The following is a 25,005-nucleotide window of genomic DNA, read 5'->3' as shown; positions in this document are numbered from 1 at the left end:
CAGTTTGGAAATGGTTTCCCATGTAGCTTCTGAAGTGTAGGCTGGAAATCATGCTTCAGCATCTTATTAATGCATGCTCTCTCTTTTAAAATCTTCTGGACAAGTGTTTTTGTAATGCTTTGTAGCTTTATTTTGCCTGCTTTAAAAACCTTTAATGTTTCTGATTGTAGTCTTGTTGCTGCTCTCTGACAAACTTCAGTACAGCCTGGGAAATCACTCAGTTTCTTAGCAAGCAAACCTCTGACTGGACGTCTGGATTTCTGTCTTTGTTTTCCTGTCAGATTCTTGAACTTGGCAGTAGCTGTAGTTTTCACTTGACTTCAGTTGCCCACTCTGCCATGGCTTGTCATTTATGTTTGCAAGTAAAATGCAGAAAGGTTTGGCCAACAATATCAAATGAGGGTCTGTATTTTAGAAACATTCCAAATCTATAAAGCAGAGAAGCTTCCTTCTGATACAACACCACTTTCCCCCCATGCCCCAGATGCAATGTTTCATACCAGTGAAAACTTCATTTCTAACTTCTTTGCGTTGTAATATTTCCAGTTTGAGATGGTAGAGATGTGGGCCCTGGCACAGACAGCCAAGCTTGGAGATGCTTTAACTCTTTCTGGCTGTGCAGCAGCAGAGTGCATTTGCATGCAAGGGCAAGGGCTTGTGGATCTCTGGAAAAGCCAAAAGCTGTGTCAGTGAGTTGTGTGAAGCAACGAGGGAAGGATTTCTCTTCCTTGTGCAAGAAGGCTCTTCTGCACATGCTGTAGGGCTCCTTACACCTGTTGAGATAAGGATGCTTTCCTCGGTGTTCCCTGCTCCAACCCCAGTACAACTTCTTAGTGGTTTCCTTCATTGTTTTGGTTTAAGCAGAAGCTGCACAGCAGGAAAAGGCTGTCCTTGATCTTTCTTGTGTTTTGAAGCAACAAGGAGGTTTGCTTATGGGATGCCTTCATCAGACATGGGACTACCTTTACCAGTGATCCTGTAGGTGAGCATTTCAGAGGTAGTGTGGGACTTGCCCTGACCTGTCCTGTAGCTCATCAGTGGGTGAGATGGGGACTTCCAGACTGGCTATTCACTGGGTTTAATCACTTTCTTCTCCTTTATCTCCCAACCTTTTGACAAGTTCCTTGGGTGGTGCTCGCAGAGTGGTCACACTCTCTGTCCTGCAGGCCTGCTTTTGGAGACTTCCTCTGCCGACTTCAAAGGGCCTCTTGAAATTGAAGTACTTAGACTGTTTTCCAACAGCCTTGAAATCTCTTCCAATTGTCTCGACTCATTTTTTGTTGTTGTTTTTTTGGGGAGGGAAGAAGGGCCATGCACAGGGTAAATATGCAGCAGTACTAAAGCCTGCAGATGATCCAGTTCCCATTACTGTCCCATCAGTCTGTTTGTGCACTCAGCAAAAGCTCTGAGTGTTAAAGGTGCTCGTTACTTTGAAGTCTTTTGTGTCTTCACAGCTTTGCTTGTGCATGGAGAAAGCAACCACCTCCATTTCATGCTGATGAGGTCTACACATCGGCCTTTGCTTTAGATCTGCACAAATACCTACAGTCGAGCTAATTAGGTCCAAGTTGCACACTCGCCAGCCTCTGCAGGGTGACCTGGCAGCCGCCACACTGCTGTCAGCTGGAGCTGTCATGTGCTTTAGCACTGATAAGGTCACATGGGAAATGTTTTTTAATTGAAAACTCATTTCTCAGAATTAGTTCTGCAGTTCAAAAGATTTCTCATGATTACTGGTGAGTGTGTCTCACCTTCACAAGTCTTTGTTTTGTGGATTAAATCAGCTTCCTTCTATTCACAACTGCGTAGGAAATCTTTTTTTCCTGGAATATCTATTTTTACATTGCAGACTCAAAATAAGTAGGTCATACACAGCTGACTGTTTAGAATGCTGATATAGAAATTTAAAAATACACTAAATTATTTAGTTATGAGGTAAGATAAAACACAAGATGTCAGGGGAAAAAATATCTTATTACCTGCAGTGTCAACCAAGGAAGCTTTGACTTGCTTATCTTTTGCATTAGAGTGCTGCAGCTTCAAGGATCTGTTCCAATAGACAGTGAACAAACCCTCTGGTTTAGATTGCAGATCCAGTGTGGGTTAACATATAGCTGGGTTTAGGTTCTCTTTCATTGCCCAGAAATACCTCTGCTGGTGCTGCATAAATGCAGCTCACATAGATGTGGAAGACACTCCTGCGGGTGAGTCCTGTGATTTATTCTTTTACTTAACGGCATGATTGTGCCCCAAATGACACAAGCAGCCATGTGCCACTCCAACTCATCACTGTTTGGAAGACTGAAAACTTGAATTATATCATCTTCCAGGGAAGGGAAGAAATTACTTCTCATGGAGAAAAGAGACTGCTGTTTGCTCCTGTGCCTTCAATTGAGTCCTGGCAGTTTGACATCAAAGTTCGTGCAGCCGCATGGCTCATTTCTTCTCGCTGTTGACCTCACACACACTGATAAGGAGAGATGATGGAAGAAGCTCCAGATGACAGCCTTCTCTTGGGCTTCAAATAGTACCTGAGATCCACTTAGCAGTGATTCAGCTCATATCTGCTAGGGGCTGCAGACTTATTAATGAGACTCCCTGATTAGTGGCAGTCGATCCTTATCCATTCTATGAGCAGATGAGTGAGTGCAAGCAGCAGCTTCTGCATTGTGTCTGTGGCTGAAAGTGAGCTTAGTAGAGAAGAGGAGCAAAGAGATCTGAGAACTCCACCATGACAGCTGTGCTGCATCACCAAAATCATTTGTGTCATCGGCAGCCTCTCTCTGCTCCATCACCCACCAGCTATAGATGATTGGGGAAAAAAATGGAGCACAAGTCAAGTATGATCAGTGCTAGGCCCAGTCCTGTTCAGTATCTTTATTGATGAGCTGGATGAGGGGATTGAGTCCAGCATCAGTAAGTTTGCAGATGACACCAAGCTAGGAACAGGGGTTCTGCACTTTGGCCACAACAACCCCAAGCAGTGCTACAGGCTGGGGACAGAGTAGCTGGAAAGCAGCCAGGAGGAAAGGGACCTGGGAGTACTGATAGATAGTAGGCTGAAGATGAGCTAGCAGTGTGCCCAGGTGGCCAAGAGAGCCAATGGCATCCTGGCCTGCATCAGGAACAGTGTGGCCAGCAGGACAAGGGAGGTTATTCTTCCCCTGTACTCAGCACTGGTCAGGCCACACCTTGAGTGCTGTGTCCAGTTCTGGGCCCCTCAATTCAAGAGAGATGTTGAGGTGCTGGAAGGTGTCCAGAGAAGAGTGACAAAGCTGGTGAAAGGCCTGGAACACAAACCCTATGAGGAGAGGCTGAGGGAGCTGGGGTTGTTTAGCCTGGAGAAGAGGAGGCTCAGGGGTGACCTCATTGCTCTCTCCAACTACCTGAAGGGAGATTGTAGCCAGGTTGGGGGTGGTCTCTTCTGCCAGGCACCCAGCAATAGAACAAGAGGACACAGTCTCAAGTTGTGCTGGGGGAGGTCTGGGCTGGATGTTGTTAGGAAGTTGTTGTCAGAGAGAGTGATTGGCATTGGAATGGGCTGCCCAGGGAGGTGATGGAGGCACTGTCCCTGGAGGTCTTCAAGAAAAGCCTGGATGAGGCACTTGGTGCCATGGTCTGGTTGATTGGCTAGGGCTGGGTGCTAGGTTGGACTGGCTGATCTTGGAGGTCTCTTCCAACCTGGTTGATTCTATGATGTGATTGTGTCCCTCACAGAGTGTCCTGGTTTCTGAAAGTTATGGGGAATGAGTCATTTTATGTCCCATCCAACAGAAGTCTGGACCTCCTTTTTCTGCAGCTGCCTGTTTTGCAGTTAACCTTACTGCTGTCTTTTACAATATACAGAGGCAGTCAGTTCCACAGAGGAGTTCAGTGCTTCCGTACCAAAGAACTTTTCTTTCATTCCTTTTAAATCTGCTACTTGATGGTTTCCCTGCAGTTCCTTCTGCTCTTTTGCTGAACAGGAAACCAAGCTATCTCTGTGTATCTGCTGCCTGTGATTACAGAGCAATCTGTCCTGTCACCTGGAGGGAACATGGCTTCATGGACTTCAAATACACAGAAAGGTTAGAAAGGTTGCCACAAGTCTCATCAGCCTCACTCATACCTCCCTCAGACATCCTGTCTAAGATGAGGTCCCTGCCACTCAGTGCACTGCAGGATGGGGCTGACCACCTATTTAGCTGATGATGCAGGTGTGAGGTTCCCCATTCTCTTCTGGTGATTCCTATTGTCCATTTGCTTTGTGCTTCTGGTTATTTCTCATTCTTTTTGTAGGCTTACTCTCAATGATTGCCATGTTTTTCTCCTCTTGAATTGCAGTGGGCACATTATTATATAAAAGAGATGAGCAGAGATGATTTTTTCATGTTGTTTTAATGTTCTTTTGCCAGAGTGTGACAGTTACTACAGCTCAGTATTTAATGTTACTCTTTCTAGAGGAGACATCTGAATGCAACCTCTTGGCAGAGGTCTTTTCTTCCTTTCTTTAGAGAAGAGATGAATCTCTTCCATGAATGAATTTTCTCTTTATCCTCTAGCCCTGCCCCAACAAAATCAGGAGTGAGGTAGTAATGATATGCAGCCAACCTATCCAGGACTGCAGGAGAACAGTGTCAGATACTAATAAAAAAGACTCTGTAGGTCATAAAGAAAATCAGTGTGTCCAAACAGTTGGCAGCCTCTGTACATAAAAAGGTGTCCATAGAATCAACCAGGTTGGAAGAGACCTCCAAGATCATCCAGTCCAACCTATCACCCAGCCCTAGCCAATCAACCCTCAGCACAACTTGAGGCTGTGTCCCCTTGTTCTATTGCTGGTTGCCTGGGAGAAGAGGCCAACCCCCACCTGTCCCTTCAGGTAGTTGTAGTCTCAGTCCAGCAAAACTCAACAGGTGTTTTCCTAAGATGTCTCTTATACTCATGTGGTACAATCTGTTTGCATAGCTGGTGTCCTGTGAAAGTGAGAAGGAGGGAGCACAGCATCCATTTAATCACCAGGAAGAAAGAGTTCACGTTAGGAATCTTCCACTCTTTTTAAAGCATCATCTAACGGTATGGATAACACATTAGCTGGAAATCTGCATTCAGTTCACTTCACTGACAGGGACTGCCTGCATGACATTTGCAAGTCGCACTTACGCTATTTCATCACGTACTGCAACAATTCTGACAAGAGGATATGATGCTATGATGTTATTGATAATCCCTCCCTGCTTTACATGGGAGCATGTGAAATGGGATGTTGCCCCTGTCACACAGAAAGCAATGAAAATGCTGCCACAGTCTGGCCTCAAACTGAAGGAGACAAGGGCTGCTGCATACCAAACACCTCATCTAAATGATGCATGGGGAGGTGGATGAGTAGAGCATGTAATTGCCATGGCTTTTGCAGGAGGTGGGTGCTATGTGCTTTGAGAAACAATCTAATCCAAAGCCCACCCTATGCCACTTAGCAAGACCTGGATACCCATGCAAATCCAAGCCAGGTGAAATACTTCTGCTTTGGGAAGGCAAAAGTCTCAGCTGTTGGTGCTTTTGTAAAGTAGTCCTACTGTAGTATTGCTTCCTGAAAAGAATATATATGGGTCATTAATGACAATGTAGTTCTGCCTTTAAAGAGTAGGGTTAGGGTTTTGTTTTTTCCCTGGATTTCCCTATTCTCTCTCTGGAGGAAGATTTATGTCGAATGGTGACTTGTCATCTGTTTGCCTGTGGCTGGATACCAGATAAAGAATCTTTGGTTTTCATCTTTTGAGGTAACATTGTGATAAGTAACACTACAAAGTCTTTTGCTCCTATGACCAAGAGTTTCTCACAAAGGTTTGTGAAGTATGCAGAACTGTCATTTCAGTCTCAGTGTTTCATTTACTTCATTTTGTGGTTAGTAGATTCATCCGCCCTTTTGCATCCATCTGAAATGCCGAAGGTAACGCGGACAAAGGAGTTCTGTAGTTAGTAAAGTCAGGGGGGGAGTTAGAGCAATTCCTGGTTTAAGCCTGTGGTAACATTTGGAGTATGAATCTCAGCATTCACTCTGGAGCTGGAGCTAGAATGCAGTAGTGGTTTTTACTTTTTAGGAAGACTTAGAGAAGGGAGCTCATTCACATCACGAGATGAAGTCACACTTTTCAAGCATATTAGCATTTATTTCTGTGAGAACAAATTACAGATGCAAGTAGCTACACAACAGTGCAGAGAAAGCTGAGCTGTCAGAGGCTTTTTTTTTTTCCTCTTGAGTATGTACTGGAATTGCTGCTTGCAAGAAACAAGGGCCTGTGGCTGAAAAAAGAGCTGTAGGGTTAGATTAAGTTTGTGTAAATGAGAACACAGCCAGCCTCCCTGGTGTCCAGTGTGACATTGTTATGGAAGCTTTACAACCTCTTGAATTTTCATGAACAAAAGAGGAAAAGTCTTGTTTGATGAGGTTCACAGATCTGCAGTCCATCTCCTGAGCTCTCTAGCTGTGCAGCTTGCTTTCCTCAGAGCCAAAGGCTTCATCTTGTGTCTTGCTTTGAAGTCTAAGAAGGGAGCAGTAGCCAAGTTCTGCTCTTAACGTCTTTCAGATTGGCCTGCTCAGCAGTGCCTGAAGTACAGCAGAAGTAGACTGAAGGTATCTGCCTATGGCTGGAGGAGGAGAGGCTGAGGTTAAAAGGAGGAACTGTAGGTGCTGTGCTGTTTGAGTTCCATATAGGGTGCCTATGTTGCCCCTTTCTTTCCAGTTCTAGAATGTAAGGCAGTTTTGTTCTATTATTGTTTACTTGGCTCTGTATTTTAGACTTCCATGCTGTTTGCCATCTGTAGCAGAGACTTTCTGTTATTGACTTCTTTCCATTTATTGTAAATCATATACTGATGTGTTGTTTGTTTATATACTTTAAGTATATAGTGGTGTGCATATATACATGCACAGACACATTTTCCCATGGTTAAGTTGTTTTCTGCTCTCATCAACTAGCCACTGCTGCCCATAGCTTTGCAGGAGGCTGCAGCCAAAGTGTGCTCAGGCTGTGTTGGTGCTGCATTGGAGGGGCAGCCATGTGAGTGAGCAGCCTGCTTACCTGAAGCTCTTTCTGGGGTTTACTGGTTAGAGGTGCTGGACTCTGCAAACACACTGCACAGGAGCAGTGAATCCAGCTCTGGAGATCCAGCAGTCGATTAGCCATGCCCTGCAGTCACTGTGTGGTGAGAGACATCTGCCAGTGTTTCTGCTGTGGGAGGACAGGTGAAGGGAGGAGTTGCAAGGCTGTCAGATCACAGGTTCAGTTTCGTGTGGAAACCACACGGCTGAAAGTGGTGCCTGCCTGCAGGTTTGCATGTGGAAGTCCAGCTCTTGTGTTGCCCTTAGTTATGACATTGCTGTGACCCAGGGGAGGCTGCAACAGTAGCTTGGCAAATTTTCAGATGAAAGCCAGCAGTGCCATTTTTGTAGGTCAAGAAAAGAGGATTCAGTAAGATTAGTGCACTCTGGTATGGTCCTAGAGAGAGTGCATTGGATTGACTCTTATGGGAAAGAGAAATTGTAAGGTGATACAGAAAGTGTCAAACAACATTTCGGAGGAGGGAAGGTAGTAGTGAGGCGTGGGATGGCTCTATGATACTCTGTGATCTGCAGAACTAGTGAGATGAATTTCAAGGATGCCTGTTTGCATTTTATATATTTTAACTAAGGTCTATGTCCCACCCTGTGACCTCACAAGAAGCATTAACAACTTCGGCAGGCAGCGTTAGGGCAGTGATTTCTCTTGAGAACTGAAGAATACCTTGCTGTATCAGCTCCTGTTCAGACTTCTTATCACCGCTCTTTCCTTGGCTGATGTCCTGCTGAGCTCCTGTGCTTATGGTAGAAAGAAATCAGGTAAGCCCCTCTGTCCTCTGATGTGAGAACAGCTGCTGCAATACATCTGATACTCCTGCCATATGCAAGCAGGACTGAGCTGTGGCCTTGTTGCACCTGGAAGAAGCGTGGGCTGGTCTTTCCCTATGTTGAGGGTGTGGCAAAGGTCATTCCTCCATCTCATGGGAAAAAGAAATCGCAATTACTCTCTAGTGGGCTCACTGGTATGGTAAAAATGAATCAAATCACCTTTTGGATTAGATGGCCAAAGCACAGATTAGCTGAGTTGTTTTTTTCTTCATGCATATGTATGGAGAGCGTGACTTCTGAAATAAGCCATTATGCATTGCCTGACTCTGCAAAAATGTGTGGTTCTTAAGGGGGCTTGTTTGACACAGCTGGCAGAGGTTAAACAAAAATGGTTACACAGCCTGAGCTCTAAAACTCTGAGCAAGTGTTTTTTCGTACTGAGGGTACTGAAGTGTTGTTTGCTGTTGTGCGTTATTTATGTAACAGTGGTACCCAGAAGCTGCAGAGTTAAGTGCTCTTCTAGGCTCTGTGTGACCTGATACGGCTCTAACAGTGCACCTGAAACTACAGCATAGATCAGCACCAAAACACTTGGGCTAAAGAAGTCAGTCTCAGTTTTGTAAATGAATGCATTCAACAAAGAGCCTTTTCTCTTTGTTCCAGAAGCTCTGCTGGGAGGCAGGAGAGCTTTGCCTGCTAAAAACACCATATGCAGTGTATGCTTTTCAAAAGTTTAGACTCTGTGTCCTTGTTCGTGCCCCCTCACTTAGCTATTAGCAGCAGTGCCCCACTGGGAGGTAGAGATCCCTACAAAGCCAATTCTAAATTCAAACGCATTTTTCAGACCATCAGCCAGGCTGCCCTGGCCATGCCTGCAGCATCCTTACGATCACAGCTCTAGCTGCAGCTTCACTGACGTATTTCAAGTGCCTTCAGTGTGTGTGGGCCCAAGGAGTTAGTGATTTTATGTTGTAGCGTAGTTTTGTGCAAAAGGAGTTTCAGGAAAGTTGACATAAGACAAGTTTTTAAATACCAGTGCAAATGCAATTTGGGCAGTGAAGGACTTCAGAGCTACCAGGGCTGTATTGCTCCAGTTTACTGAGGCAGGTACTAATTTCACTCTGGTGCTCGCTGATTTAACGTTTAGGCTTGAGTTTCTACAGTAATCCTGTATTTGAGCAGAACTTCTGTGTAGGAGTAGCAATGTCTAGAGAAACCAGCACACATCTTGCGTGTAGAGGCTTGACCACATTGCTTTTTAGACTCAAATGGAAACTGTTCTGGGATGGTTTCTTCAAACTTCTTAAATAAGAAGTAAATTGCTAGTTACCGGGGAGAAGATGTGGTGTTGGCCAGTTTGGGATGGCTACACTGCTCTCTCTAGGTTCATCTCTTGCTATAACATCACATCTGTCAAGTTTTCTCAGTTGAATGTATCTATTTGCTGCTTTGAAGACTTATCTGGAATAAAGGTTGTATTTAGAGCTTTTTAGCTGGAAACAGATCAGAAGAGAGATGTGAACATGGATGTTGCCAGATGGGATAAGTGGACAGTGCTTCTTAGGGCTGATGGCTGTGTCCTGGGAAACCCCAGGCTTGAGCATCAAGCAGAGCATCCATAGCCTCACCTTCCCTGTGTGGAACTGGCCTGTTTGATAGTGGGGTGAGAATGATGAACAGCCTGGAAAAAAGCTGTCTGAAATGTACTGAAAATCTGGAATTAATTAATTTGCAAGGAGCCAAATGAGGAAGAGCTGGCAAAAGTGTGCCACATAATGAACACTGCAGAGAAGGTGTGTCATGAGCTTTTCATGGCAGAGGGTAGAGGGATATTTAATTAACTTATAAGTTGGCAAAGTCACACAGTTAATTACACTGTGGAATTAATTCTTCATTGAAAGTTATAAAGGCCAAGACTTCAGCAAGATTCGAAAATGGGATTCCAGTTTTATTTGGGCATCAAAAGGCACTCTGAGCTGTAGCAGCAAATCCTAGAGGGTTTTTTCAGTGCAGTGCTCTGAGTTTTAGGTGACTCTCTAACAGCTTTTGATAAGTGACACTGTGAAGAGAAGGAGAATAGATTGTTTACCTTCTCCGAGTCAAGCCTTTGACCTTACTTGTCCTTTAAGTAGCTCTAAGTGATGAAAGACATGAAAGAGCATTAGAAAGGGTCTGATGTGACCATTCCTCTGTTTCTGGCACTAGACAGGATCTATCATGGCTGTTCCTGTCTCTCTGACCCATAAAAATTCATAAAATCAACACAAATATGTAGCTCCCTCTTCAGACATCCAAAGCATGACCTCATTAGAGAAGTGGCAAAGACCGTTGGTTATCTTCTGTAAGACACAAAGGTGCTGTCTGTGTCTTCCCAGTCTGACTCATACAGGTTTTCATCCGTTTGTCACTATTTTCATTGAACAGATGGGGTGGGAATCACCACCTAGTTAATGGCAGCATTTGATCCTACTTGTGCTCTAAATATCTGAATTATAAAAATGAAGATTGCAGTGAAAACTAACACAGCCTTACAGCATCAGAGTCCTCTGGAAAGAAAAGGAGAATGAGTGAAATTGCAAGTCTGGATAAGAAATAAGCACAAGAAAATAAGTGTGTGGCTCCTGCCTGGTGTTTCAGGATTATCAAGTGTTTGGTGAGCATTCTGTGGGCCAACAGCAGATCTGAAAGGCTCTGTTCTGTTGATGATGTGGACTCACATTCAGAGGAGTCTGCTTGCACGTGTGGATCTGCACATCTGGCTTACCAAAGCAAATTTCTGTATCTTGATCAAGACTCGTAAGCTGGAAATGAAGAGAAAGAGGAGGGCTGGGAGAATGGAGATGTGACATTCCAGCCGCACAGAAGCGTGTGCCTTCAACCTAGTGGGCTTTCTGCATGCTGTGTTTTACAGTCACTGGAGGGTCTATGAGAACAGCTGCTGTGTGCTGACATCAGTGTGAGCTGTCACATTAGGTCTCTAATAATGTCACGGACCTTTAGGAGCCTTCAGAGGTGCTAGAGCAGGAAGAAAATGGAATTGTCAAATATTGTGAAAGCTGTGGAGAACAGGGACATCGATTGTGTCTTGAGGTAATTGAAAGCATGCAACTGTTTTCTGAGTAATTTTGCAGACTTAGGAGAGTAGAATCAGAGTCAACCTTTAGGTAATAGAAGTCCTTGAGTAAAGGGATGCAATTTGCAGTGCTTCATGAACACTACATTGCCTGTGTAACAGGAGAGCAGGGAGCTACTTTAGGCATTTCTCTTCTTTCAGTAATAGGCTTGGAACTGGGCTGAGTAACCAGGTGATGCTGACTCCTCTGACTGTTTGAGGGCCTTGTGGAACAAAGGGGGAAAGTGACAGAAATGTGTTTTAGGTATTTGGATTTTCAGTACTTTGGTTCATGCGGAAATTATGCTAGCAACAGTTTTTAAAATGTTGATTGCATGGCAAGGATGAAGTGGTCTGGGTCCCTCCTTAACACGCACTGCAGATGCCTTTGAACAGATGTTTGTTCTGTCGGACCTGCCTGCTGCCTCAAATGAGCTGTCAACAAAATGTGCTTGAAAATATCAACCTAAACTGCATTCATAGAATGGAAAATGAGGATTAGTTGTTTTGATTTCTTGACACTAGAGATAGGTATCAGTTACTCTGTATTGTCAGGACAGGCACACTCTAAAATGTCCTGCAATCTTCTTCCTTATTACCAAAGCCTAGGTTTAGTTAGAGATCTGAACTGGGTTTTCTTTGAGTTGCAAACTAATTGCAGTGAATATTTAGTTCCCTTAGGTTAGTAGGAAAATAAATGCTCCCAGAAACTGTGCAGTTTGGGAAGCCTTTATAGAAACAATTCGAATAGTAGTTGTGTGTTAATAACAATGGAAGATAAACTCAGTTTAATTTATAGAAGTGGGCAACTAGATAACATCAGCTCTGGAATACTACAAACAAAAGTACTGAGGGAGTAAAGTCCAGTGTTAAAAATGTGTAGTTCTGGAGAAATAAGAGGTGGCAGAGCCCCATTTCCAATTTTAATGGAACCTGATAATTCAGGTGCTTTTGACTGAAATTCAGTGAAAGATGGGAAGGTAAATAGAAAATTTGGCAAAATACAACCTGGGTTATCTTTGAAAGAGGTTGTACAAGAACTGTCCTGATCTCTTGTTCTGTTATAGAACTTCACGGAGTCAGAGTTCAGGGTTGGAGGGGACCCCAAGGATCATCTGGTCCAACCTTTCTAGGTGAAATGAACTGGCCCAGCAACCTGTGAAGCTGAGCCTTAAAATTGCCTAATGTAGGGCAATCCACTGCTTCCCTTGGGAGATGATTCAGAACTCTTACTGGTGCCGTGGGGAAACATTTTCTTCTGGAGCCCAACTGGAATCCACCCAGCAGAAACTTGTCCCCATCATCCCATGTCTTTCCTGTGGGACTCCTTGTAAAAAAGGAGTCTCTATCCTCTTGGTAGCCCTCCCTTATGCACTGGTCCCTGGTAATAAGGTCTTTCCCAAGTCTTCTCTTCTCAGGACTGAACAAAGCCATCTCTCTCAGCCTTTCCACCTATGGTAGTACTACCAGTCGAAGTTGTTAGGTGCTGTTCTGCTTAGTGAAGTCTGTATTCTCAGGTAAAGTAACATTAGGTCTACTACAGCCACCTTAGCAAGAATGTAATTGAAAGCCAAGAGGAAACCTGCAGAAAGAGGTGTTAGTTTTGGAAGCTTAGGTGAGTTACTGTGTGCTTTAGACCATCGCCAGCCTGCCTTGCAAAATACAACCCGTGAAGATGCCTTCCTTTAACGCACCTGTTCGGGCAGTAAGTCTCCCTTTCTCCCCCAGGGGAGATTTGAAGCAACATTTCACTGCCTAAATAAACCCATCAATAACCATCCTGGAGAGAGCATTCTAAGAAGGGACCTCTAAATGGCTTAATTTTCCAGGGAACAGTTGAAAATCTGCTGAACCAGAGAAGATGTAAGAACTGTTTAATGCTGATAGAGCTCTCCTCTCTCAGAGCACGGCTGTTCGCTTTGATCTGCTGTTCTTGCGTAGCAGGGCGTTCTGGGTGTCTGAAGAGGTCATTCCTTTTTGTATGCTTTAAAAACAAATAAGGTTTTATACCTTAGATTTAAAAAAAAAAACAAACAACTGAAGTTATTTTACTGTTGTTTGGGAGCTTGGCAAAAGGGCAGAGTTACTGGGAACAGGCTTGGAGGTAACAAAGGTTCAGTTGTTGGGAGAATTGCATATCAGAATTTGTAGGCACCTCGAGGCTTCCTTGAGCATCCCATAACGTGGTTCACATTAACATGGCTTAGGCACTCTCATCTTGTGATAGCATTGCTTCTCAGCAGCTGGAAATAAAAAGCAGAGGGTTGTGATTCTTGACCGCTGATGATGGAGTTTGGGATTGAGGGGTTTGAACTGAAGGTATCCAGAAGTAATTTACTGTCTGGACTTGGTGGATTGAGCACTGTCCCATCAAAAGAAAAAACGTGCATGTTGGCATGGAAGAAAGGCATGCTCCCTTCATTACCCTGTTTTTTAAATTCTTCCAGATCAGATGTGTCATGTAACAAACCTGGTTGTACTAAAATGCTAGAGCAGCTTGCTGAGTTCAGTGACCTCCCCTGTGATGAATCTTTAAAGCCTTTATGGTCATTCAGCACAGTCATTATGGTAATGCAAGTCCCTGTTCGCAAGTCCTTACAACTCCCGATCTTCTTCCACAGCCATTAGCTGTCTTCTAATTGTTTGAAAAGGAATATTCCTGCCTTGGCTTCCCCGTGGTGGTTAAGAAATGTGGGCTTTTCTGCCTTTTGCATCCAGCTGTCACAGGATGTGGAAATTTGCATTCGCATGAAGGATTTTTTTGCCCAGAAGACGTTCTATTTTTACAAAAACTGTGGGAAGAGATTGGGACATTTTGGCATTCTAATACTATAGTACCTCTGCTCTAAATACCTACTTTTAAAATCAACATCATGTCTTCAACTCACATTAGGGTAAAATAAAATTATTTTAAACGGTGATGAAACATGTCTACTACTGACTAGTATAAATAATCTCAAACACAAGCTTTTTTTTCCCTCCAGCATATGAAAACAGGAAATCTAGGAAGAGCTCTACCATTATACTGTGGTGCATGAAAATAATGGGAGCACATTTTTGGATGGTGGATTTAGAAATTTGTAGCTCTTTAGAAGCTCTTTAGTTCTCTTCCAAACAGATTAATGCATTTGGACTTCTTTGATTAAACTTAGCAAGGACCAAAGCAGTGGGAAAAAACAAATAGCTGAAGTACAGGAACGCAAGCAGGAGAGTTATTTTTGTAGCCTGCTTCCTAGAACAATGGCAAAATAAGAAAACTCGCTCTGAGTCAGTGCTGCCATTTTGCTTAGGTATTGCAGGTTTGTCCTTTGCAAAGCTTGCATGGATTTTTCTGCCCAGATGACCAAATGTGCTTACAGACTGATTCATATAATGTATTCTAGAGGTTCTTTTCATGCATATATAATATATGTTCCTCCTTTAGGATTCCTTCTTCTCTTATTGTGTGTGTGTGATTTGTTTTTCCCCAAAAGATTTTCAGGGCTGGGGGAAAAATAGGGACACAAATTTGCAGTACACAGTGTTTATAGAACTGACTTGCTCTGAACTGTAAGTTCTAAACAATAAGTGGAATTACTGCTGTAATTATTTTTCTGTAGGGAACATTTCTAACTGGAACTATAAAGCCTGTCTATTAAATGACATTTATCAGGCACTTTTCCTTAGGCATACTTTTCAGAATTGTGTCTTATTTTTATCTCGAGCAAGATCTGGCTCTGCACAGTTTGTGTCAGGGACAGGAGGAAGAACTCGAACAGGCGAATGCCCCACAGGCAACAGGAAAGCAAGTGGAGAGATGAAAGATGAGCTTCCAGTTGCTGCAGAAAGGATGTACACTTCCAGGGTGTCCTATGAGCCTTATAAAGCAACCAAGGAAGGAAAACAACATTGCAAAGGGTCCTCACTGCCATGAAATTCCAAAAATGGCAAGGATTGCTTTCATCGTGTGAAGTGTGCGTTAAAGCTTTAAATAACGAACTCAATTCCTGACACCGAGCATGGAAACCTTCCCCGTTCGGCCAGACTCTGTTTATTTTACAGTAATCCAGGCCATAAAAGCAGTGCTGTGCAGATGCTGGTTCTGGGGGAGCTGGGGTTGCCCAAAGACCACACGGTTCTGTGGCTTCAGGGGCTCAGGGTCTCCATGTGCCCAGCCCTGGCCAGTGGCCAGGCCACTGGCACTTGGCTGCACCTGGATGTAGAAGGTCTGAGCCAGAAAGTCCCCAGCGGTGTTTCTGCTGGCTTCAGTTAGGGGTATCAGGGCACTTCTCGGGGGAGTCTTTCCTTGCTTTCTTTTATTTTTTGAAGTCCAGGAATATTTTGGGTGTAGAAAGAATGCGCTGAAGACTTTGGGACCAGAAAGTAAGTGGGGAAATTCTTTAAGGGGGATTCAAGGCGAAGATACTGAAAAATGTCTTTGTGTAAAATGATCTGCTCCTCACTTGTCTAAACTGCAGGATTTACATTAAAACTAAGAACTTGCACACCAGATACTTAATTAGATATTTAATTTTAACTTCTTTATCAGAAAGAATGGGAAGAAAGTATTAATTCTGAACAAGAAAACTTTCCCAATTCAGAAGCCCTTGTGTCTGGTGTTTTAGCAGTGATGATATAGTTTGCCTTATCTGCTAATAGCATAATCTACTGCAATGGGGTTTTTTTGCTGAATTAGAAGCCACTTCAGAAAACATTATAAGCTGTAAAGTACACATGGAGTGCTCTTCCTTATCTGTCATTGAAATCCAGTCATTTTCTGCTTTGCTTGCAACGTATAGGACCAAAACGTATCTCTGGGGAAAGAAGAGAATTCAGTATCTGTGGATAAAATTATCGTTGAAACCTTTACGCCGCAGCCTACTCCCCTGAAAGGCTCCTGAGCAGTGCTGCAATCGATGGCACTCTGTGCACTGAAAGTGTGGAATCCCATTAATTTTCTACCCAGTACTATGTTTTACATTTGTTTCTTTGTCATAGCTCTGAGTGGTTTCCTAAGATGCTTGCAAGGTTAAACATCTTTGTAAAAGGGCATTGCAAAGCAAATGGCTCCTGATGCACGTTGTTGTGTTTGTGTTACATGGGATGTATTTGTGCAGTTTTGATATCTCTGTACTTGCATCATCCAAAATGAAATCCTTTGTCTCTTGGCATATTTTTGGGACCAGACAGGGAGACTGTCTGCATCATGAGTGGGAGAAGTAAATGAGTCACAGCTCTCTTCATGAGGAGCTTTGTTTCATTCAAATCCCTCTTGCCAAGATGCTGACACTGAATTTGAGTCATCAGCAATAAACAAGTCGTACAGAAAATTGGATCTTTAGAGGGCAGAAAATCTGGGCAAAGGCACTCACTGTGAGCTTGATGTTAGTATTTGAGAGAAGTTATTGATCGCATTATTTCCCATGGCAAGTTTTTCCATAAGTGTCTTGAACTAATTCAGAGTCCTAGCCTGAAATTCCATTTCCAAACACGCAGGAGTAGCGAGAACCAGCAGCATCAGTCAGGCTGCCAGATAGCTGAACACGGAACTGAGCCTTCACTGTACTGGAGAAGGTGATTGTAGTCCCTGGTTTTGTCATTAGCTTTTTACCTGTGTCGTGTCTTAAATGACTGACGTTAGTGAGAGGTGCTGGGATCTTCCAGGAAAACAGGAAGGATCTGGGAAAATGTTATTGTAAATGTGGTTTGGTTTAATGTTTGGGTGTTCTTTTATCTATTTAATTGAGTTTTGCTTGAATGAATTTACTTCATATATCATGGTAGCAGTCTTTTTTTTTTTTTTTTTTTTTTTTTTTTTTTTTTACTCTTCAAAATGTCTTTTCAATGTGGAGTATCCCAAAGGGGCTCTCATTACCTGGAGTTCTTTCCTAGTTTGTGGTGAGTGTGTGCTCTGTGATGTTCTCTGAGCTGCCTCCCCCAGCTTTGCCCCACCTTTGTAAAGAAATCCAACAATTCTGAAGGAAAGGCAAAACCAGAGGAAATTTTCCAAGGAGATGGAGTTTATCCTGCAAAGAGGAGTGGTTGTGGTGAGCACAGTCGACTGAGCTTGCACTACAGTTCAGCTTTGCTAAATATAGCCACAAAATACTTCTTGACTGTGGGCACTGATGTAGGAGAGTGTTGCCATCTGCAGCTTGGGAAGCTGCAGAGAATGCAGACAAGGAGATGAGAGTAGGGTTACAGAGTGCCAGAGCCCTGGTGCTGTACTCAGTTCCGGCAGGCACAGCCTTCTTCCTTGGAGGCTTGGTTGATCTTCAGCGTATGCTGCCCATCTCATTGCAAAAGTGGCATTTACCCTCTTGTGCCTGAAGAGGCTCTGAAAGACTAGAAATTAAGTGGTGTGTGGCAAGGTGATCAGTGCACTGCATATCTGTTGGTCAGCAGCCATTAACAGTCAACTTCAAATACGGAGAGGGAAGAAAGTCAGGGTAAAATTTGCTCACTGTTGCTGAGTTCAGATGTCTCAGGCTTGTGCTTTGCACTCCCCCCGCTGACCCTCCAGGGTACACATCTGTGTCCTGCTGATGGTGGAAACCTGCCAGATCACCAGTGGAGGTGAGGTGGAAAAGAACAACGTATCCAGAGAAAAAAAGACTTAGAGAATGCTGATGCAAGCAGGAGGCTGCACTCCTTAGAGCAGTGAAGTCACTGCAACCTAGAAGGAAGGAGATGAGGAGGAGGATGGCCTGGGGACCATCTATGACATGAAGCTGAGAAGCAGTGGAGCAGGGCAGAGTGAAAGGAATGTGCTTGAAGAGTCAGTGGGTTTGAAATTTAAAGGCTTAGGCCCTCTTGCCAAGTCTGCCACTTCTTCTGTGGGTAGACGTGGTGTGGTTATCATTTGAAGCGCTTCACATTCCCTTTCCTCATTTAAACCACAGCTACTTTAGCTAATGCCTTTGTAAAGCACTTTGAGAGGTGCTGGTGAAGAGGGCAGGTGTTACTTTGAGCACTGAATTTAACAAGGAGCAAGAGATTGGCTCAGGACAGGAGAATTTTAACAAGGAGCAAGAGATTGGCTCAGGACAGGAGAATTTTGCCTGCTTAATGCTTTTTGGAATCATCCCCACAAAAAGGTCTTTCATCAAGGAACATTACAAGATGTTTTCATGTAGTTATTGATTTCAGACCAGTCCACAGGAAGCTCTGAAGCTCTATCTAAAGGCTGATGCTGATTTAGCATCATTTTACCAGGAGGATAGGGTTGAGATATGGATGTAGTTCTCTTGGCAAAGGGTCTCCTGAGGTGAAGGTTGAACAGAGGGATGGAAGGGCGTGAACAGACACAGGCTGCTGTATCTAGTTGGACATTACTGCCCTACCTCTTTTTGTGGTTTAGGCCCTCCTAAACCCTCCAGCTTTTACAAACGTACAAATCCAGTGTTACAGCTGAATTTTCCCTGCATGATGAGTCCCATGGTAGCATGGTAGCTGATTGAAGGGGCAGGGAATGTGGTATTGGTTCAAAAAAGCTGTCACCCTGGTTAGCACTTTTTGTAGCCTGATGTGAATGTAATGCACACCTTTGTAAAGAAGAATCTGGACATCTGAATTACACTCAAATACATTTTTTTAACCATTAAAGGTAGATACAGAGCTCCAGAGCCAGAACTGTGTCACAACTTCAATGCCAAAGTTCTGCTAAGCCCTAACCAGACTGTTCCATCTGATTAGCTATCACTTTGCTTTTAGCAAACTTATTGCTGATTGTTTTGTTTTGTTTTAATCCTCACATTAAGGGTGAGAGGGAGAAATATTTACTACCTGAGGAAATGGCAGATACCATGAAGGGTCACATTAACTGAATTGAAGACATTCAAACATTTTTCTCCTTTTTTTTTTTTTTTTTTTTTTTTTTGAGATTTAATTGGAAAGTCAGAGTCTTTACTGTTTTCTAGTGGGTATCAGTGGGAGATTTGTTTTGATATGATTTTGTTCCTCTTCGTACTTCTTAGAAGTCAGCTAAAATATTTATGTTGCAGAAATGATACAGCAGCAGTTTCGAGTCTTTTGTGCCTTCTATGCTTGATTAGGAAAATCCCATTAATGACAGAAAATGCTAATCAGTGATGTGCTTTGCCAGCCATCACAGGCCCACACATTCTGTATAATCCATTGTTTACTGACCTAATGAAGGTCATTGTCGCTTTTGAAAGCTCATGTGACAGCATCTCACAATGGTTTCAAAGCTCTGTGCCACTGGACTTTGGTTCTGGAATAAATCAGGAGTGCGTATTTGCTTGTCAGAATGGCTCTGGCACGAATGAGTCTTTTCTGGGTGGAATCATCATCCTGTGCTTTTTGTTGTAACTGTCAAGGCAGGGAAGTGGTGGCTGGGCTGATGGTGCTGCCATTAAGCAGCTAGATGCCATCTTTATCCACGTCTTACTGATTTTCCTTTTCTTTTCTTGTCAGGTGACATCACACAGAAGGGATATGAAAAGAAGAGATCAAAACTAATTGGGGCCTACCTGCCACAACCTCCTGGTACGTGTACCTGTGCTTGTGCTGTATGAAGATGTCAGTGTACAGATAGCTGCACAGTAAACAGCCACAGCTCTAAAATACCTGTGGCAGAAACAGCTATTGTGCTGCAGAAGCAGCTTATTCCATCCATTTCCGGTGTATTTTTATACATGTCTGCTTTGATGTGTGTGTACAGTTTTTACATCTGTTGCTGTGGGTTTGGGAGTCATGTCTGGAAAGCATAACAGCCAAAACTTGTTAGAGAGGCATTTCTTAGAGGTAACGAAAAAGTGCAGAGGAACATGCGGTGTCCTAGCTCGCGGAGACCTCAGGCAAGTAAAGTTTTCTAATCAGAGGTATACACAAGAGTGGAAGAGAACCTTGGAGTTTGTACCCTACTCCATTTCCAGGTTTTCTGTCCAAAACTTCCCTTTGAAGATGCTAGAGAGACCAGCAATACCCCTAGAGTTCAACTTGTCTTAAAACACGTGGGCAGCTGACACATGCCTGTGCTCAGTGCAGAAGGGTGGGTGACGTGCAGTTGCCCAGAAGGTGTACAAAGTCTTCACTCTAAATTTCCTAACATGGAATTAAATTTCCTTGAAATTACTTTAGATATGAGTTCTTCAGAGTTCCTTCTCTCTTCTGAGGCACTGGGGTGTGAAGTCCAACATGTAACTGCATGGACTGATGTGAGTCTCCAGTTTGTGTCAGCTTCCCAGGAGTGTGCCCCACGTGCTCCTGGTGTTTCACTCTCCTTTTGTAGGTTCCCCGTAGGCTTGGCTGTCCTGGGTCCTGTTTTTATTTGGGGTCTGGAAGCTAGCTTCTTCATTCCTTGCAAAGTCTTGCCCTTCTGGAGGAATTGATGGTTTTCTATTTGAATTGCTTATATGAGGAGGCACTGCCCTGCGTTCTTCATGTCTCTCTCTCTTAGCTAGGTCTGCAGCAGAGTGGTGTTTTCTGCCCTTGGATTTTAATAGGTGTGCACCACTGGTGGGAACTCCACAAAAGAGATCAGTGTTACAGACACTTCTGTTTTCTGAAGCAATACAGCCTGCTTTGAGGGTGTCCGTGACATTTTCTAACCATTGGAAACCATTAGAGAATGAAACAAGTCAACAGAATGACAATATGGGGGTGCAGTTATTAAATTTCTGGGTATTTATCACACTGACCAGACTGTCAAGCACTCAGTAGTCTTCACAGTGTGTTCCCAGGAGACTTACTTGGGTTTACTGAGTTATGGGGAAGCTGTGACCTCGCAGTGATTCTTGAGCAGTGGTGTGTCTGGTACTGGACTTTGTTTCTAGTTAGTTGTAGCTTGTTTTTCTTCATAGAAGCAAACAGCATCTTTTTCTCCAGAGAGCTCATAGGCTCCTGGCCAAACTGTGTACTTGGCCAAAATTGCTGAGCATCCATCATGCATGTAATGATGAAAGAGAGAGGGTGGAGGAGCCTCTTGAGTTTTGTCTCTCAAGATTTCTGTTGTTTCATTGAAGTTTTTCAGTGCAACATGAAGCAGCAGATCACTATGAGCCAGTCCTGTAGTGGGATCCATTCAGTAATTTGAAGAGGCTGTGGCTCAGGATGCAGCTAGTTTAGTGGTGTTGTAAAGTTGGGAGGAAATGGAGTGAATGTTTCCTACTCTACTCCTTTGCAGAAAACCCTGCACTGGGGATGTGGGGTATAGGTGAGTGGAGGAAGGTGATGACAAGATGAAGCAAAAAAGAATTGAAGTATTGTCTGCTGTTTTCTTGTCCACACACTAGGCTCAGTCATTTAGCTGATGGATAAATGAACTATTTTATAACAGTGGAAGATACTGGTTCTGCTGTGGAAAGGATTTGCCTCCAGAAAGTTATTCTTTGTGCTTGAGTCTTTGCTGTCTTTGTACTTCTTGTTTGTTTTGTTATGTCACCTTCTGGAAAAAGGTTGAAACAGTGCAATTTGATATTCTTCTAAGACTTTGCTCATCTGAACGACTTGAGGGCTCTGCTCATTAGGAGAGATGAATCCTTTCCAAGAAGGCCTTTCGAAAGCCTCTGTGAATGTGTCAACAATCCTGTACACAACCAGTTAGTCTTTTGCTTCTTTCTTGTAATCTGGTTTGATGGAGGACTGCAAGAATTTATAAGCTTTGGTGGTCTTGGATCAGACTTTGAAAAGGAAACAGATATTCTAGAGACATTTAAAACCAGCGTGGAAATGGATGTGACTCTCTCATTAGAACTGGAGGCATTGGGAGCAGGGCAGAGATTTGCATTCTGTACCTGTGTTGAAGAGCATCGGGGCCATGTGAAGGCAGCTTCCCTATGCTGGGACATGCAGTGCTCTCGCTGTACCTCTGCTGACATCTGAGGCCCATGTTGGCAGCGTGGAACACAGCCCCGCCTGGGCTGCGTGCGCGTCTGTGGTGTCTGTGCGTGCGTGTGCGTGTGTGCTCTACTGCATGGGGGCTGCAGCTCCACTCCTTGCTGTAACAGATGTAAAAAAACTAAACATGAATTAATTAGTTTTTTCAACTTGTTACAGCAGCGAATGGAGCTGCCGCGGTGCGGTGTAGACTGCAGCACAGTGAAGGAGCTGCCAGAAGAATGCTCCGCACTGCCAACATTGGTGTCTGTGACATCCGGGAAGCGGCCGCTAGAGAGAGAGCAGCCAGCACGGCAGGAAACCGGCCTCTCTTTTATTTTCGTTTTGGTGAGCACATGAATGTCTCTTTTCCAGTCCGTATCTGTCTGTAACTGCCTCATCTGGAAGCCTCTGGTGGACACCTACATCAGTGTGATAGGCTAAGAGCTGCTGGTGACAAGGCAGGACAAGCATCTGGAGGGACGTTACAAACTGACTTGTCTAAGAGTGAAGTGATGGGAAGGGAAAAGGAACATTCCTCACTAATGTGAGCATGGCAAGATCTCTCTAGCTTCTGTGCTGTGCATAGTTCAGAGGAGGTTCTATGCACCAAGCTGAGGAAACACAGGAGACCATTGGTATTGCCTTTTTACAGAGGTCTGGATAGGCCTAAGCCCACCAGATTCCAGAGGAAACTATGAGAGTGTAAGCACCCTAAATTCTGTGCAGTTTTCAAGCAGACATCTGTCTGAGCTGTGCTCACATTCAAACCCTTCAAAAGCAGACTGGCTTTTAGGAACAGAGGAAGGCTGATAGAGTAGACTGGAGGAGGAACATCCTGAGAGGCTATGTGTCTGCATTGTGGACCAGGAAGGCCCGTCAGCAGATACCCATCCTGCCTTCCGGAGATGAGCTGTGGCTGGTGGCAGGCATCCTGCTTCTATTTTCTGGGTTTGTAGTAATGCTACAGGGGATTTGTAGCCTCTCAAAACAGCAGATTTTCTCTTTGCAACTGTGTGAGCACATGAAGGACATCATAGTCTTGCCTGTTTGCTTGTCCCCACTCGCACAAGGCAGTCCAGGCACAAGGTAAGAGGCTAGAGGGAAGCGAAGATCTGCAGCTCTGCCAGGAAGAGGCATGCCTGTAAAAGAATGGCCCCCATGAGAAACCCTTCCTTGCTCATTTTCAAACCAGTTCACTGTAATACTGTGGTGGAGATCTGTCCTGGATCCTGACTGTATTTTGTACTTCTCTTACATGGGGTTGCTCTAAGTCAGTTCCCTCTATCTATCACGACTAGCTTCCTCTGCTCAAGGATTTGTCAAAATACGAGTGATGAAATTCAAATTGCAGCTTCAGATTTAGCAGAGTCAATGATATAAAATCACCTAAGTATGAAATGTAGGCAGTAGAAGGCTTAGCTGTGTACACGTGGGGGTACACATGTGTGTGCAGTGGTGTGCTCGTTGGGCTGCTGTCATTTTAGAAAGGAAGAGCTGTTGTTGTTCAGGAATGGGATTAATGAAAGGCAAAGCTGGGCAGCCATGTGGTTGGTACTCTACCAGGCGATGTGGGAATCCACCCTTAAGCTCCCTGATTTTGACAGGACAAGCCCAGAGACTATCTTGCCACAGATGCTGCACAGCAAACATGGCAGCGAGTCTGGTACATGGGGGATGTGCCGGATGTGCTGCACATCTGTGGGCTGCATGCATAGCAGGTCTGACACATGCAGATGCTGCACAGACTGCACATATGCTGAGGACATTTGTACTGTTCCAGACAGGCTGTCAAGCATCCTGGAGTCCAGAATGGATGTGCTGTGTTCTGTAATGTTAATGGGAGAAGGGACAGGAGGAGCCTCCTTTTCGTGCCCATTAAATCCCCACCTGTTTAACTTAGGCAGACAGAAGTGCAGCTTTGTTTCCTCAAAACACTTGCTAAGGATGTCAGCTTGTAGCAGGAGATGCTCTGTGCAGAGCAGTTTTTCTTTTCTTAGCTTGCCCGTATGTCAGACATCTAAAAATGATGGTGGGTCTGGACCTCTGCCTCTGCCCGTGGTTCCCAATCTCTTGTGATGTGACCTTTCTCTTGCTGCCTCTCAGGAGAAGCTGTGACAGCCAGAGTAACCACTTGCTTTGACAAACATTTGTTTCAGAGCATCTTTTTGAGGATTATCTTGGTTAGCTCAGCCAGTTCTGGTAAGATATGGTGGACAGCTGCATGAAGGCTATTAAAAGAAAGGCTCCCTACAAGAAGAGTCACTCAAAGACCTGCATCCCCCATAAGCTGTGGCTTTGCCCAATTTGCGTGCAGTCTTTTGCCAGACAATTTGTTATGCAGTCAAAGAACAGAGATAATGTTGTTATCAATTAAGCTTTGCTTCTAACAGCTTAGACATGGGTGGTTCATTCTCTCTTAATCAAGTGCTGTGTCTACACTGGGTTACTTTCTGTAATTTCCCATCATTGGCACCACCAGTTTATTATGGCTAATAAACCTGTGGGATGCAGTGTTTAAAAGGCACCTGCTGCTCCTTTCACAGGCCCAGAGACAGATCACTTTGCCTCCTGCTGCTAGAGCTCCAGCAGCAGAAGTGTGGCGAGGTTTCAAGCGATGCAGTGCAGGGGAGATAGTGCATGATCACAGCAGATCCCCTTGCCCTAAGACTAAACAATTTTCTGTAGAATTACAGGGATTGTAGCCCCTGCTATTGACATATGTATTTATATATCTGTAATCTATGCATTCATTTGCATGTTTTTACATGTCTGTGTGTGCATACATTGTACATTTGCTTTCAGCTGTTCCTGCTGCTAGCCCTTTGGGCACTCAAACCTGGCAACTGCCATTTCATTTTCTTTCACGGATATTATTTAGATTGGAGCATTGCTTGGGTTGTGAGAAGCTAGATCTGGAACGGCACAAAAAGCCCTCCTCATGTATTCACTTTATTAACAATAAGAATTCCTATTACATCTGCCTTCCTAATTCTTAATGACCTTACCAAGGGCTAGCCATGTGGACCTGGCTGGAAGGTGCCTGCACTGCACAAGTCATAGAGACGTTTCTGGGAGCAGTGTGGCAGATACTGCAGAGATGAGAAACTCAGCACGTAGATGAATGCTTAGCTAGTCCTGGTTTTTAAAAATATTGGTTCAAATCCATGGCTGCCTGGCAGACCTTACTTTGGTTAAAAAAGAAAGT

The 25,005-nt window shown here is 44.0% G+C and overlaps 1 protein-coding gene across 5 annotated transcripts in view; it reads left to right on the top strand.

The window, feature by feature from the left end:
• The window catches only part of DIP2C (disco interacting protein 2 homolog C), a 270,126-nt gene that overhangs the window by 134,443 nt on the left and 110,678 nt on the right, over positions 1 to 25,005 (top strand). For 4 of the 5 annotated variants that reach the window (XM_064162542.1, XM_064162546.1, XM_064162545.1 and 1 more), the window contains exons 2-3: positions 19,395 to 19,466; positions 21,978 to 22,145. In XM_064162542.1, coding sequence (XP_064018612.1) covers positions 19,395 to 19,466; positions 21,978 to 22,145 — 240 coding nt within the window. The remainder of the gene's footprint in view (positions 1 to 19,394; positions 19,467 to 21,977; positions 22,146 to 25,005) is intronic. The other variant, XM_064162544.1, reaches the window with a different exon arrangement.

The sequence above is a fragment of the Pogoniulus pusillus genome, chromosome 23 (assembly GCF_015220805.1).
Source record: "Pogoniulus pusillus isolate bPogPus1 chromosome 23, bPogPus1.pri, whole genome shotgun sequence".
Taxonomy (NCBI): domain Eukaryota; kingdom Metazoa; phylum Chordata; class Aves; order Piciformes; family Lybiidae; genus Pogoniulus; species Pogoniulus pusillus.
Note: the sequence above shows the minus strand (reverse complement) of the source record. Positions and strands in the feature narration are given on the sequence as shown.